Source organism: Pimephales promelas, chromosome 17 (genome assembly GCF_988280905.1).
Source record: "Pimephales promelas chromosome 17, fPimPro1.hap1.1, whole genome shotgun sequence".
Lineage (NCBI taxonomy): Eukaryota > Metazoa > Chordata > Actinopteri > Cypriniformes > Leuciscidae > Pimephales > Pimephales promelas.
This window is the reverse complement of record NC_142785.1, coordinates 21,807,809-21,825,224: the sequence shown is the minus strand read 5'-3', so window position 1 is coordinate 21,825,224 and position 17,416 is coordinate 21,807,809. Positions and strand designations below refer to the sequence as shown.

Below are 17,416 nucleotides of genomic sequence, written 5' to 3'. Positions count from 1 at the left end.
TACATTTTTAGTGCACTAAAAATGTATTGCAACTGAGAAGTGTATGCCTGAATCTGACTATTCTACATATTTGATTTTATTACAATGTTGCTTGTGCTTTCCTTGTTTTTCTTTTTCCTAGGATAAGATATTAAACACATCCAGAAATGCCATGCAAAAAACAACAACCAAACATTTGATTTTACACTCTAAAAATGAATATGCTTTATCTAATCAATAAAATTGTGGCAACAGATTGCAAGCAATATTATTAATTAAATTGACAAATTAGAATTGGGTAATAATTAATCAAAATATTCCTTAAAAGTTAACCATTTAAAATGAGTAAAGTTTACACCAAAAAAATAAACAAACATATCTGAATAACAGACAGACATCAAAGATTTTTTTTTTTAAATATTATCTTTATTTTATATTACCACCATTGAAGACACCTGATGTTAACAAGCAGAATCACTGAAGGAGAAACCCGTCATTTAAAAACAAACCTAAAACAAACACTGAGCACAATGGTGACTTAAACATACTTTAAAAAAAGTTTTACTCATTTTAAATGGTTAACTTTTAATGAATTAATTTGATTATTATTCAATTTTGTTGTTAAATTTAATTAATAATATCTGTTGCCACGATTTTTTGTTTAGATAAAGCGCATTCATTTTTACAGTCTAAGTTCAATCTGAAACGTTTTAATGTTGAATGTTACAGCTAAAGATCATCTTCAGGAATATGATACAACTTTGTGCACGATGCCAGGCGAGGCCTTGACTTTATTTACCTTTTTATAAACTATGTGGCTGGAATTATAAGAACCTGTCTGCCAATCAACTTTCAGAGCAACAAACATGAGTGGCATAATGTAACATGTCAGTTCATGCTTTCAAAGACAAACATTCCTTTTGGCCAAACATATTTCTTGAGTTTTCTTTTAAAGTCTGTGAGACTCAATACTCTGGTGCATCTTGAACTCATAACAACACAGGATAAAATTTCTTAAATTCCTGAACATAAAGTAATGATGAGTACTTACAAACCCAAAACAGAACAAAGGAGCAAAGTATGCATTCCTCCAAAATAAAAAAAACAACATGTATAAAAAAACGAATCTATTCAATAAATGCCAAATATTAAATGACCAAAACAACTTTATATCTAGATCAAATGAACAAGTCCCTATATTATTTAGCTGAATGAATTCCCCAGAAATGTATTGCTTGCTAAACATTTATTTTGCCAAATGAGCATCATTAAGCTTTATTTTAATTTGCAATATAATCTTGTGGCCTCTGACGCCCAAAAATAACTCTAACAGCTCCCGTCACATTTTCAGGGCATTCACAGATAAAGCTCGGTGGGACTGCAAGGGGATTTATTTTTAGAGGGTCTATCAGCATCCTTTGGATGTGGCTGTAGATTGACAGGACAAGTGTGGCCAGCAGGATGAAGGAAGGAGTTCCTGGATCTAGACCACACACCCCCACCCACTGACCCAGCATTCCAATAAAGAGAGATAGAGCTGTTCTTGCTTCCTCACGCCCCCTTTTGCTCTCCCAACACTTCACATGCTCTTGGCCATGTGTATCTGCGCTCACCTCTCAGGACTGACAGAAGCTCGGCTGGCAGTCTGGGCCACGGAGGAAGACTGAACATCCAGGGATGGGACGAGACTAATGATAGAAACCAAGAAACATTACAAAGTAAGAAAAATGGTTGCAGAGGAGGTAGTGGTGACCCTCTCAGGAGGTGCACCGTGGGGTTTCCGATTACAAGGAGGAGCTGAGCACCAGAATCCCCTCCAAGTGGCAAAGGTAAGGGGACAGTTCGATATCTATACCTGGTTTAGCTGAATTGTGTGTCCCATTTAAAAGAAGGGTCTATCAACCTGTTAAAAAAATACTGCACATAATTACAAGTAAAATTGTCACATTAAAAGATCATTTATATATGTAAAATACAACACAGTCTCATGAAGATGCGTATCTATACCACGAGTGTCATTTCTCGTGGCATTTATACGCCAAAAGTGTTTTTTTCGTGAATATGGTACGCTCTAAAAAACCCTGGGTTAGGTTTAGGGGGGAGGGGGGTGGGGAGTTCGTGCGTATTATAGGCAAAAAAGTGCCTATCATATGTACGCGAAAATCACTGAATACCTATAACACTTGATGAGCCTACAAGATTAAAGTATTATTGAGGACATTTTCTGATGAAAACTCATGTGGGTCATGCGGCCCGTTCACATGTGTGAGGATATGTTTGTCATATATCATGTATGAACAACAATCTTGTTGGGGCCCTTTAAATGAAATCCTCATTGCATATTCTAAAAACTTAAAATGTGATTAAGATAGATATAGCATCGACATATGGGCAAACATAAATAAGATAACACTGTCATATCATATTACAATTACTAGAGAGTACATGCTAGAGAGCACTTATTCTATCTGTTGATAAATGCTGTTCATGAGCTATTTGGCTGTACGCTGTAAGCATTCCTGGTCCATAGATAAACCTGCTCAGGGCATCTCTTCACTCTTATCTAATTGACAGCTTTTGTTTGGCTTCCTTTGGAATCCAGATCTTTCAGAGAAGCATTCTCACACAGTTCTGTATAAATGAGGATGTTATTTCAGGAGTGAGTGTAATTACAGCCACAGTGTCTACTTATAAGCACAGTATGCCCCATTTGTTAAGTGACAACTGTGTGCAATGCAATTTCCCTGATCTAAGGGCTATTTTGGATTGGTGAGTGATGGTAGAGACAGTCTAGTCTACTCTTTCCATTTTCCAAGAGAAAAGATATCCATCATAGAGCAATGGCCCTGACTTTTTTATTTAGAGAAATATATTTTTGCTTGGAAATAAATGTCCGTCCAGCACCAGGGAGTTTCCCCTCGTCATTCATTTCAAGGTCACTTCTGCAAACATTCATCTCGTTTCCATATGCGGTGTGGCCTTTTTTCCATGACCATCTCTACTTTTAATTGAGCTATTCTGATCCACCCGGATCTCTGATTGCTCCTTTTAATCCTGGCATCTAGAACGACCTCAGTGACACTTGCTCGGCTATCAAAATCCTCTGGCAATGTTTTGAAAATGACTGAAGATGTACAGGGTGTCCTCATAGTAACTCGTAATGTAAATGCATTCATACTTAATGCTTTGCAAGCCACATCCACTTATTTTACTATATTAGTGCTATGTCCACTTCTCATAAGTATGCACTCATTGAGTTTTAAGCTGAATCTACTGAGGCTGAGTGACAACTGACTCTTTACAATAGTTGAGCACTTTATTTAGGCTATGTGGGGAACACATGGCGAATTCATGACATGGTTTAGGTCTGCCAAGTCAACAGCTGCCCATTTTGTTCCCCCAACCTGCATTCACAGACCATTTGATCGGCAATAAAAAGAAGGTGAACGGGCCTGGCTTTCATCTATTGTCTTCCAATTACAAGTTTGTGTTACCAGTTTTCACAGAAAAGCTAAAATAGCATTGTGTTTGTAGTTTTAATGGTCTCATCATGCATTTATTTTTGTCCACAACTTACAAAAAGCTGTTTTTAAAATTAGACATTATATAAGACTAGTCTGAGCTGCTCAGAGCTGTTAAGCCCTTTAGGCCTTTGTAGGGGAAAATACATATTTGCTTTAGGTTGAGTTGAACATATCCCCCCTTAACTCATCAAATCAGTTGTAAAGTGCCTTTAGAAGCGAGAGACAAAGACAGGAATGTGGCTGGCCTTTAGCTTGGGACGTGTTGATGAAGTGAGTGTTAGAAAAGCGCTCTTATATTTGACAGATGACCTCAGGAAGGCTCTATACACTCAAGGGTATTTGAAGATGGGCAAACATCCATGTAAGCAACACTGAATCTGCCAATACAAAACTCACTGGATGAAGCCTATAATCTTTAGTTTGACAGTAAAATTATTTAATTTAGTATAGCTTCCATGTTGATAATAAAAGAATTTTTTGCTAAATTCTGAACAATTTTTAATACACGATCTGATAAACAATATTTCGGTAGCTTATATTTTTGTAGAATTATTTAAATAGGCTGTGCAGTATTTTATGCAAAAGAAGAAAAAACAAAAGTTGAACAGAAACATATTATCAAAAAGATTAATTCAGTGATACATTTCGTGGGTATCATGAGTAAGTTGTGAGTGAGTCACACTCACGTTTAAAAAACAATCATATATGGAATATGCTTCATAGAACCCCAATGAGCCCTTTTTGCTAAAAAGAGCCATAAGGACAATTCATAACAGCGGTTACAGAGAACATACAAGAATTAAAATCAAGAATTCACTGACCTGGTTCATGTTCAAACAGCAAACATAATGTATAAGGTAAAAAACAACTACTTCCTGGCAATATTCAAAAACTGTTTTTCAATAGAGAAGGGAGGTCATTTTAGGATTGGGTGCAACTTTAAACATCCCTGTGTCCGTACAACATTAAACGGTTTTTGTATTTCTTCTTTTGTGGAGTGAAGTTGTGGAACAGACTAAGTTTAGTGCTCACACAATGTCCAGCATAACTAAAATGAAAAAGCGGTACACAAGTATACTGTATTTTTGACAAGGTACGAGAATGAAGAAGGTCGTTAGGTGATCTCAGTTAATTTATTATATATATATATATATATATATACACATACATATTTTACATTGTTTAATAATTATGTGGATACAAATATAGGTAAATATCTTTGTTATTTATGTATTCTTGGTTTATATGGAGAAAAAATAGATGTAGATGATTGGTTGTGAGAAGCGGTAAATAAGCTCATGCTTCTTCCTATACTCCTTTTCGAACATTTTCTTTTAACGTTTACTATTTAACATTGTTTTTTGCTTTCAGTTTTGATGAGTATTTGTTATTATTAGGTTTTTGTTTTTGTCATTAAGTTATTTTATTTTTATATTTTGTTTTTTATACATATTCGAAATAACAATTAAAAAAATGATAAAACTTTTTACACATGCATAAAAAACATCAAGGAAGTTTGTTCCAGTAGTCTAATTTACACTCATGCTCACACACAGTCAAACAGTAAGTGGATTTGAGCTGTAGTCAGTCACAGAAAGATTGTTCAATAAACCTGGTTTTGAAGCATTTTACGTGTGTCCACTGTTTTTGCGTCTTTAAGTCAAGTCAAGTCACATTTATTTATATAGCGCTTTTCACAATACAGATTGTATCAAAGCAGCTTCACAGTGATAACATGAAAGTAGTACAACACACAACAATAATATTGTTAAATATTAAACATCCCCAACTAAGCAAGCCAAAAGCAAGGCAACAGTGGCAAGTAACACATGCTGGGGTGCGTTGTAACAATTACATCCTACCCCAGTAGTGGGGTGGATTGTAAAAAAGGCACACCATGTATTTGACATCAACTTATAAGAGCTGTGATATTCTTGCGAGAGCTGTGAGGTTTGAATGAGTGCATTTAGTTTTGTAGTAAACAAATATGAGTACTTTTTAAAAGCAAAAAGTGTTACAACCATACCCACTGTAGTCTCCCTATACATGCTTATTTATCTTCCTGAAACTCATCAACAGAATGTTTGTGCTGACTCTGTCTCCCCCTGTTGTTAAAGGTGAGGAAGCGCAGTAAGGCCTGTAGGGCTGGGCTCAGAGAGACTGATGAGCTGGTGTCAATCAATGATGTGTCCTGTGGAACACTATCTCATGCCGAGGCTATGAATCTGATTGATTGTGGCAGAGGAACCCTCCATTTGCGAATCAAAAGATCGGGGTGAGATATGATTATCATGAGGGATTGAGAGTCATGCTATTGAATTTATATTCAAAATAATCATTTTGCATTCCATTCAGGGCCCCAGCTGCATATCAGTCAGTGGTGCTTCTGGGTCGGGCCCCCTCTCCCCGCATTGATAAGGAGTACCGGGCAGCCTTTAGTGCACTGTCCCCGCCACTTACCTCTAAACCACCCGGTGTCAACCGAGCATCGCTCATGTCCCCCACCGCCGGCCTAGAGTGGCTTCGGTCCCCTCCAGACAGTGAAGCTTACTACGGCGAGACAGACAGCGACGCAGATGTGGCGGCTCAAGAGAGGCAGCGTAGACAGAAACGACGAAGCCCCAGTAGCTCTCCTGCCAAGAGCCCCGGCCAAGCCTCACCCCAAGAGGAGGAGACTTCGGAAATGAGTGGCTATGAGAGCGCCCAGGACATCTGCATGTACCCTCAAACACAGAGCTGGCCTGTATCTGATCTAGAGGGAACGGGGACTCAGCAACAGCACGTAATGCCTGGGGTGGCACGCAGAGAGGTGGTCTACCAGTCCTCGCAGCCTGAATGGTCACATCAGGCTGAAAATTCCTCTGAGAATTCAGACCAAAGTCCATCAGGAGCTGCTGAAGTGGACAGTGGTTTCCAGGAGCCTCCCACTATCCCACCTCCACTTGTTTCTCCAGAGAGGGCAAAAGAGGCTCTCATGCTTGCTTCTCACAGACAGATGGTACCCATGGTCGGTCCTGTGGACAACCCAGTGGATGAAGAACTCACTGTCACGTACATGGACAAGGCCAGGCAAGCTAGTGAGTACCAGTCATCTTTTTTTTAAAAAGCACACACACATTACTGTTCAAAAGTTTGGGGTCAGTATGATTTATAAAATGTTTTTGAATTATGCTCACCAGGGCTGCATTTATTTAATCAAAAATACAATAAAACAGTAATTGTGAAATTGTATTACATTTTGAAATAACTGTTTTATATTTGTAATGTATTTTAATTCATTCCTGTCATGGCAAAGCTGAATTTCCAGCAGCCATTAGTCTTCATTGTCACATGATCCTTAAGAAATCATTTATCATTATCAATGTAATATCAGTGTTGCTTGATATTTTTGTGGAAACTGATACATTTGTTTTCCAGCATTGCTAGATGAATAGAACATTCAGAAGAGACTTGTGTGTCATAATACAAGCCTTTACGGTCACTTTTGATCAAGTAAAGGTATCTTTGCTGAATACAAGTATTAGTTTATTTCGTAAACCTATTTTTTTAAACCTTTGAACATGCTTGAATATCATCAAACAATAACTCTTTGACTGAACTTAAATCACTTAAACAAATTTCTTTAACACTTTGTGCATATCATTGTTCATATCTCTTTAAATGATAATGAGCAACTGCTCACCCCACCCCTCTCTTCCATGAGAGTGTCAAATGGCTGAGGGCAGAAATATGCTAATTCGGGGCAGTCCGTCAGTGGTCGTGGGTGGGGCATGACCATTATGACATCATAGTACTCAGAAAATCCAAATGCCTGATTATTGAGAGTGTTTATACTTTTTGAGGATTAAAAAAGGAGTGAATGGATTTTGAGAATGAGAACATGGATCCATGGCCTTGTTACCACTGTTCAGGCTGCTGCTGGTGGTGTAATGGTGTGGGGAATGTTTTCTTGGCACACTTTTGCCCCGTAGAGCCAATTGGGCTTTGTTTAAATGCCACGGCCTACCTGAGCATTGTTTCTGACCATGTCCAACCCTTTATAGCCACCATGTACCGATCCTCTGATGGCTACTTCCAGCAGGATAATGCACTATGTCACAAAGCTTGAATCATTTCAAATTGGTTTCTTGAACATCCAACAAATCTCCATCAACTGCAAGATGCTATCCTATTAATATGGGCCATCATTTCTAAAGAATGCTTTCAGCACCTTGTTGAATCAATGACAGGTATAATTAAGGCAGTTCTGAAGGCGAAAAGGGGGTCAAACACAGTATTAGTATGGTTTTCCTAATAATCCTTTAGGTGAGTGTATATGGAGGATGAATTCAGAATTATTTGTGTACTGTGTTGAATTTTTCCTCTGAAAAATTCACTAGAGATAAATCATCCATGTCAATTAAGAAGGAGTGTAAATCTGGACCTGGTGTGATGCAATGATATTTGATAAAATTAAGCCAGAATTCAGCTTATCACATTTTTTACTGCATATTGCAAGATATTGTGTGTGTGTGGTGTGTGTTTGTGATGATACAATTCATTTTCAGGACAGAGAGCATTTTTGAGGATGAAATAACCTTTGGATTTGCCATACTTCGCCAGTTTTGCAAATCTGAGTTAACCATACAATGAGAATATGAGTTTGCAGTCAAAGTTGAACGGAGCATGACCCATAATTGAATTCACAATGACACAAATTACTCCTATGAGCCAGTTATGTTAATGAATCGATCAACATAAATCAGTCTTAAGAATCATTCACTGAATGAACTCGCTGAATCAGTGAGAGCAGTTTAACTATTTACTAAAATACACATTTACTAAATCGATTGTCATACAACCTAATAACACAATATGGCTCAGTGGGAGTAATATGGCTCAATAAGTAATTGAGCTCATATACAAATGTCAGTGATGGGGGTTCCTCACTCTGCTGAGGGTTTAACAGGGCAGGCTATGAGGGCTGGAGTCTATATTTGTCCCATGACTCAGACCTATAATACAAGCCTCTATTGCATGCTGGGAAAGGCATGTCCAGTTGTTGTCCAGTGTCAGTGATATTTCATTCTCTCCAAAATGGTTGGCTGAGATCTACTGGACAGGTTACTGTTTTTCTTTTCTTTCTTTTTTTTTTTTTAAATTTAGATTAATGATATGTATTTCTACTGAAGCCAAGTGCTGATTTTAAGTATCATATAACTTAAGTCACTATTCAGTGATTTGAAAGCTCATCCCTCTCAAAGGTTAAAAATCTGACCTTAAATATGAGATGCATAGACAGGTGTCAATGATGTGGTTAATGATGTGATGAGGATTAGGAGTGTTTTTCACAATTCTTCTTATAGTAAGATAAACACGTATTGGAAACTTCATTGGAGTCAAACAATATATCTTGTGTCTGTTGCTGATGGGGTGCTAATTCCCCTCTCTAAAACCTTTGGGAAGGGTAAGGGTTTCTCCTCAGCTAATGGCACCCCGCTGACAGTCTGAAGGTCACTTTGCTTTCCAAGACTGATGGGACATTTTTAGGGTTGTGTAGCCTAAATAAACATGTTTTGGTGTTTAATTCTGTATCTCTATTGAGAATCCCAAACTAGAATTCTTGTTTGTGAATTCTCTCGTGTGTATGTCTCTGAGACATTAGTGCAGTGAGGATAAGGGTCCATGACAGCTGCTTTTCTCTGTCACTGTTAGTGGTGAATACAGAATAAGCCAGAGCATTTAGACAGCCTTGGTAAGAAGAGAAGATAAAGCGTGCACACCCGTTATTGTGGCAGCATGGTGGGAGGTCAAAAAAGAGTGGTATAAAAACTTGTGGATGTGCCAATCAGAAAAATATATCTGTCTCTCAGATAATGAACAAAGATCAAATGGCATTTGTGGAGGAATTAATTTGTAATGTAAGTGACAAAAAAAATGATAATTCAAAACTGTTCAATGGTGATTTTTTACCTTTTTATCTTTAGCCTTTACAAATAAGTCAAATGTTGCCTCAACACTTAAGTCTCAAACACATCTGATCGGCGGTACTTGTTTCAGAGTCAAAGTAAGTTTAGAGTCATTGATTTAGTTGGGTTAAGTCTTGTAGTGGTATGGTTGGAGATGTCATAATGACCCCGGGGGCCCTATCCAGAAAGAGACTGAAGTGTGCCCAAACAGGTGGGAAATGTCCGTTAGCTCTGTTCACTGACCAAAATAGCTTGAATGACATAATGGGGTTTCTCTGGGCCTTTGACAGGGTCTTGCGGTTAGACGAAAGATCTTTAAAAGGCCTGACCTCAGGCTACGGACTGGTTGATTTTGCACCAATGTGGGCAGAGCCCCCATTGCTGGCTGTGCTCCACTGGTGTGTTTGTGTGTGTCCTGCCAGTAAGGCTGGCTTAAGAACATAGTTTTTATACTGAACAACATGAGGAGCTTCACATTGCCTGGAGAGGTTGAACACAAAGGACACATCTATGCAGGTAAAGACCTCAGGGCTTATGTATAGAGCTTTAGAGAGATGGAGCTTGGTTTCTTTTAAGCGATCCAAAATTGGGGATAAAATTATCAATATTGCGAAAGGTCAGACAAGGTGATAGAAAGGTATTATTTACAGTGTCTTGGATTTACTGAGATCAGTTTTGGCTTTTGTGTTTTTGTTAAGTTTGTTTTACTTGTATTGATTTATTGAAATAAATAAGAAAGCTTAGATATGTCAACCATTTCTCATTAAGTAGAGTTGTACACTAGTGGGTTTATATAACGGTTAACCTGTTTGTTGAATGATCATTTGTAATGTCTAGATAAACAAACGTCTCTACAGATAATTACTGTATAATTAAAAATACAATGTCTTTATTTGGACCTTATAAATGAGAATATTTTGAATTTAATATGGCATAATTATTTCAACGTTGAAGATTTAAGGTCCTCCATATTAGAACGAGAATATAGTAGCAAAAAGACCATCCTAGAGATTTCAGATTCCTTTACCATGTCTTTTAATATAGATGCTGGATCCCCAAGGGTTGTTTGCTCAAGCTGTTAGAATCTGACGGGCTATTTGTAGAGAAGGATGAGCTCAGTAATTTACCATGAGAGTTTTGGTGCCAGACATTTTAGCATCTAACCCACTGCATACGAGCTATTCAGACTCAAATGTGTTCCAATTTATTACAATGCCAGTTTGATTTATGGAAGTAGTGACTTTATGTTTGATGACTTTATTTGGGAATTTATGTTTGATGTTGCCTATTAATCCCCAAAGGTACTGTAATATAAAAGTCATAAGATACCCTATAGACCAGACAAGGCATGCTAACAGGCATGTGAAGCCATGTATATAAAACAAAATACAAATTATACTGTTGGATCAAGTAAATATTTCTCGCTGATTGATACACACACTATCTTTCTCTCCTTAGAGCTACACAGAGGTGAGAGTTCACAAGATAAGCAGGTGAAGGAGGCCCGATCCAGGTGCCGCACCATTGCATCACTCTTGACGGATGCTCCTAACCCTCACTCTAAAGGTGTGCTTATGTTCAAAAAGCGACGGCAGCGCGCCAAGAAGTATACTCTCACATGCTTTGGCAGTGTAGACGGAGAAAGCAACAGTAACACAGAGGGAGAAACTGAAGACGAAAGCCTGTTTCCTGGGAGTGAATCTGAGATCGATGAGGATGGTTTTTCTGCTGCACCAGACCCTACCTGGGATAGCGGTTACCTGGACGTTCTAGACAGGAGAACTTCAGCGTGTATTGTGCCTGACGGAGAAGCAGAGGTAAGCCCGGGCCTAAACGCCACATCAGGAAAAGGGGCCCAGCTTTTTGAACAACAGAGAAAAAGGGCAGAAGAACATATGTCAAACCTGGTTACACCCACTGCCTTCTCCATGCCACAGCATCAGGGAGACTCAACCCTAACGTATACCCCAGTTACTCCAGTCACACCCCTATTCTCTCATAGTACAAGTATGGTGAACAGGGAACCTTTGGTGGTGAGCAGGACAAGTGTTGTGTTGTCATCACCAGTCCAGACACCCATGCCATCAATGACAGGAGCATTACCAGAGCAAGCAGACTCATCGGCTGCCAACTCAGTGCACAACAGAACTGCCAGGCCATTTGCCCCGGGCTGTGTGAGCCATCGAGCAGCAACTGCTCCAGTAGTCTTCAGGCCAAGCTCTGCAAAAAAGGCTGGATCAACTGTTGCAACTATGCCAACTCCCTTGTCCCCTGCTGGCTCGGTAGGGAAGAAAGCCATCTCTACGACATCACTGTATATCCCTGCCAGACCGGCCACCTACAATGGCCCTTCCTCTGTGCTCTCTCCATCCTCAATCATTTCAAATCCATTTTCTCCTCCCCCTTCAAATGCTCCACTCTACTCCCCAACTTATTCCAGCACCTCTGCCCCTTTTTCTCCAACATCTTCTCATGTAACATCTCAGCCTTACTCTCCACCCCAAACACAAGCAATGCATCTCAGTCCTCCGTACCACAAGGTTTCTGCTCAATATCAGCCACCTCCACCGGGTCACATGCCAGCACAGCCTTTCTCTTCCCCATCCACAAATGTCCCAGGTATTCCCAATGTCCCTGCCCCAGCCCCTTCCCATGCCTATGCTCCTGCAGCATCAAATGTGCAATCTTCCCCAGCCCACAAAGTCTCCTTTAACCCATACATCTCTGTGGCATCACCTACACCAGAAACACCAAATGCACCAGTTGCCCAGCAATATCCTCTCTTCTCCAACTCCACAGATGGGATGACTTCTCGAGAGCAGCGGGTCTCAGTCCCCGTTGGTCGCACTGGCATCCTGCAGGAGGCTTGTCGTCGTGGCAACAAGAAACCAATGTTCAATGCTCAAGAGGAGAAGACGGCTCCATCTTATAACCCTGAACTACTGTCTCTAGTGCAGAACTTGGATGACAAGTCCCGTTCGGGTGTAGAGGCTGGATTTGAGTCTGGCCCTGAGGAGGATTTCCTCAACCTGGGTGCAGAGGCTTGTAACTTCATGCAGGCACAGAAATACAAGCCACCACCAGTGGCTCCTAAACCTGCTCCTTCAGCTCCTGAGATGCCACAGATGCAAGGTAAAGGTGCAGAGCTGTTTGCACGCAGGCAAAGTCGCATGGACCGATATGTGGTGGATAAACAGCCCAAATCTCCAGCACAGCCTCGTGATCCGTCACCCTCACCCTCCCTCCCAGGTCACTGGAAATACTCTCCAAACATCCGAGCCCCGCCACCCATTAATTATAATCCACTGCTGTCACCTTCTTGCCCTCCAGTTGCCCAGCGTGGTACAAAGGCTAATGATGCTACTAAAGTTGGAGTTAAAACAGTGCCTGGCCATCACAAACAGGGTATAAAGGCTCTAGACTTTGTGAGCAGGCAGCCATACCAGCTCAACTCCTCTTTGTTCAGTTATGGAGGTGGAGACCTTCAAAACACTGCCATTCATCAGCAGCAGCAGAATGGTGTTGGAATGACAGGTAATTTCCTTAACCCACCAAAGCAGGTCCCTGTTAAAGCAAGCCGTGTGTATGAAATCAAACGTTTCTCCACGCCTACTCCCATGTCTGCACCAACATCCCTGACCCCTACAGTAATCGCCCCTCGCTCTGCCACAACTCTCGGCGAGCCAATGTGGCGCAGTGATGTCACTTCCCCACCTCCCATTGCTCCACGACCTGCGGCACCATTCTCGCCACCTCCTCCTGCCCCTACAGCAGCCCTGCCTGCTCTCCCCAAAATATCTACTGCCCCTGTGCCCAATTCACTGCCCATCCCACAACCCACTTCTGGTCAAGCCTACACCCAATTCCAGGCAGCCAAGCAGTTTAAGAGTGCCCCTGACCTGAGTCCCTTGTCTGCCGGTGTGCGATCCTCAGGGTCCGGGAGTAGCCAGAACCTGCGGGTACCCAGACCCCGCTTCAGTACATCGAGCATGGGTCTGCAACCAAACGTGTGGAGGCCTGGCTCAATACTTTACTGAGAATCCACTGTGACACTAATTATCACCCTGGGCAAGAGCGAGCTCTGTTCTGCTAAATGAATCGTTCGACATCAGTTATATAACAAAAAAAAGTCAGTCAGAGATGTTTTTTTTTTTTTGCATGTTCACAATTGTAGTATTTCAGTCACTCCAGACAAGTACACAATTATTTTTTAAAATAGTGTTTGCGGCAACTTGTCTGTTTGTCTACATCTCTATATGTACTGTATTATTCAGTATTTTAGAATGTTGAGATGTTTATGTACTGTGCACACTTTGATTCATTCAATTATTTTACACCAAATGAACATGTTTAACAAATAGAAAGAATTACACAGACACTATTTGTGAGAGCAACTAAATAAAATAATGGCATTAATATCTAATATTGATAAGTTTTGATGTTATGTACAAGGGGCCACAAGGATGGAATGATGAAGGGTAATTATTTGACAGAATCCTATTGTAACAGAAGCGAATGGACCGCAGAGTCATTGAAGATTTGTGTACAAGTGTTATAGAATGTTCTAAGACATGTTTTTTTATCGAGTTGAATCAGAGTCTTAGTGAAAGAAATAAGCAAAGAATGTGAGTGGCGGAGATGAAAACGATGAAAAATCCTCAAGTGGAGAGATGGTACAAATCACCCAATTGCACTTGCTCTTGAATTGGTATCTCATCTGGCCTCTGCCATGCCCTTTACTTCTGATGTTATCCATCCTTTATCATATCTTGAGGTTGGACTGCAGGCCTGTGTTTGTGTGGACTCTATTGCACAAAGCCTTTGCTTCTTGTTTGATGAGGATCAGTATGAATGCTTGTTGATGCATGTGCTCATTTCCTCATAATGCTGCATATCATAGGCCATGATTTGGACTGTGCATTTTCAAAAGCATGTGAACTTTCCAACGGGGAATTGTGCTGGGGCTTTTTCATATGACAGCTGAAAAAAGTACACTATGACAAATTCTGCAAACGCTGATTTATCTTTAAAACATATAATGTGAATGTGACATTGACCACTTCGCCTGCTGCTTGCTATTATGCTTTTTCCGAACAGGTATGACATCCATTTCAATCACTTGTGTGAGCTGTTTAACAGCATTTGTGAAATTGCACATGTCTTGAACTTTGCTTGCTTTGCTTTTTTTTTTTTTCTTTATCAGAAAAGACCCAATGGCCTTGGTGTAATGGAACAGCATGGAATGGTGGGTACCATTTCTCTACTAAGGTTAGGAGGGTTGACTGATGTAAAGCTATTGCATTTGGTCATTTAAGTATAAAGGTAATGACAGAATGGATGTTTGCAAATGGGAGGTATGAAGCAAGATATAAAATTTGAAAGCTATAGAGGAAACTGCCTTTTTGATTTTCTGTTAGATAAAGTTATAGGCTACACTCAAATATTGATTTTCTTGTACTAATGAGATTGTCATAATGTATGTCATGCTTCTACACAACATTTTTAAAGCTTTAATTTAGTAAATATATTATTGTGTTTTAAATATTATGAAAACGTAATTATATAACAACAGTTACACTTGCTTTGAGTAATTTGAAATTTATAGTGGAATTAGGCCTATGTGCAATGCAAATGTTGAATGAGAGAAAATGGACTTAGTTTAATGGACTTATGGATTCTTGGGCTCTAGGATTGGGAATACACGAACGACTTTGTACGGTCTGAGTTAATATAAAGCAATGAAAATAAATGTAGAAATATAAGTGGCGGTTGTGTTTATTCTATTTTCTCTAATATTATGTTGGTTTCATAGCTCTCAAATAGATTAACCTGCAGACATAAATATAAAGATCATGCCAACGGTTTTATAGTGTTTCACAATAAATGTTTTTAATCGGATGGAATCTTCAAACGTGGTATGTTGGACATGCAGTTATCCTATAAACCCCTGAGCGGCGCTGTTGCACGAGATTTAAAATCAGTTCGCTCAGTCACATCTAAGGCAGTGCTGCAGTTACAAAACACTTGCCATGGAGTGCAGGCATAGGCCTACTTTATCATGTAGAAATATCTTTAAAACATGTTATATATGTTTTAATATATAATATAGATATTATATAACCTATACGCCCATATTGAAGAGCTAACTAAACTGCATGCAAACATTTAGTGTTGAGATGAACAACCGTAAACAGTTATAACCAAGCTTTGGCTGTGTAATCTTACCTCCTCCCATGCTCCTCTCATAAGGTGAACTGCCTTCTGACCCCTCTGGTCTAGGCCCCGCGATCATATGTCACAAGATATCAAGTGCTAACTTTAGCCACAGGTCTGTGTTTCTGTCATGAGACACATTCTTACTTTCACCCTTCAAACGCCCCTACTGGTGATAGCCAGTACCTCACATGCTCCCCACTTTAGCAAAGCAGCTTCGCATACAGTATGCACAGTCGCTCAGACATCAGGCAGGAAGTGCAATAATCGGGCTTCAGTCTTCTCCATTAAAATCAATGGGGTCCATTTCTTTTACTGTCAATGGATCTAAAGCGCATGGTGCAAGTGCACTTAGGGCTTGTCCGAATCCACTTTTGCTAGTTTAATTGACGGGTAAAATGGTCGGCACGCCAGCCAGGCGCATGGTTGGTCTAAAAGGGTTGTCCCTATTCGCTTAATGAGTAATGGGTGTGTTTTGGGCGTTATACGTGCAATAAACCAATCAGAGTCTCTTCTCCCATTCCCCTTAAATGCCAACTCCGCTGGCGCCATGGTGGATTCTTTAATTACATGATGGAATTTGATATTATTGCGTCTCCTGAGCGCAAACGGATCTGCTCGTGCGAGGTTAAGGCTACCTCCGCATTAATCAGAGCCCATCTTTGCACTTTAAACTTTCGTCATCGTTTTCAAATACTTCCAGCTTCACAGTCCACACTACAACGTAAAAATGGTGTTTTCAAATTTATCCGCTTTGGAGAGCGTCATCAATGCATCTGAACACACCTCTTTTTCAGACCAGCATGCCCATTGGTGCACAAATGCATTTTGCTACATCAACAACGTGGTGCAAGACGTGAAAATGATAACTGCGTCAGGCTGAAACAAGCAAAAAACACTTGTTGCATCCAGTGTATGATAGGGCCCAATGTCTGTCCAGCAGCACAGCAAGTAGTTAAGCTGTGTACATATTCTTCTTTAAAAGAGGTCTGATTTTCTGTTTGACATTGAGAAGAGTGACTGGAACTCTCACAACGTGGCTTACTGGGCATACTTTAAACTGCTGAAGTATAAACTGTAAATAATCTTGATTCCTTTTCAGGAGCAATATGTCTTCATTATGGAGGTCTGTCAACTGCTTCTCAAAGTAAGAACTACGAAAAAGACTTATATCAGAAGAATATCAACAAAACCACCTAATGTATAGAATAAAATAGTCTGTTTTTTAGCATTTACAGTAGATCCCATTAAAATAAACTGTGTAATTGATTTACATGTACTGATTAAGATGTAATTCATGGATACCCAATTTACACAATAAAATATTACAATATACAAAATGGTACTGGTAAGAGTAAACAATAGGTATAAAATGCTGCAAAGTTAGAGAAATATTGTAATCAGAAAAGGGAAAAACAACAAACGCACAATGTAGAACTATTGTGTTTAGTGAATCGTTTTGAATTAAGAATTTTGTGAAAGTCAAAGCTAGAAATGTGAGCCATTCAATATTCTGATCAATATTACTGTAGCAATACTCAGTTCCAAATATTCCTGTAAGAAATACAGAGGGTAAGTGACCAATGTAAATGACTGAAATAAGAAGTAGGACATAATCTTTTTACATGTCCTCCCTGAAAACATGCTCTTCATTGCTCTATATTTAGACCTGAAAGTGTCTGCAAGAAAAGTATCTCCTCACCATCAGCTCTGTCCCTGTACTGAACTAAACCCCCTCCCCACTCCCCAAAG

At 39.8% G+C, this 17,416-nt stretch overlaps 1 protein-coding gene across 1 annotated transcript; it reads left to right on the top strand.

Annotated features, from left to right (window-relative positions):
- The first annotated feature begins 1,316 nt into the window (after window positions 1-1,316).
- Window positions 1,317-14,782, top strand: synpo2lb (synaptopodin 2-like b). The gene is made up of 4 exons (XM_039664816.2): window positions 1,317-1,808; window positions 5,621-5,778; window positions 5,859-6,580; window positions 10,910-14,782. The coding sequence occupies exons 1-4, from the start codon at window positions 1,671-1,673 to the stop codon at window positions 13,486-13,488; spliced, it is 3,597 nt and encodes a 1,198-aa protein (XP_039520750.2). The 5' UTR covers window positions 1,317-1,670; the 3' UTR covers window positions 13,489-14,782.
- Window positions 14,783-17,416: the final 2,634 nt, after the last annotated feature.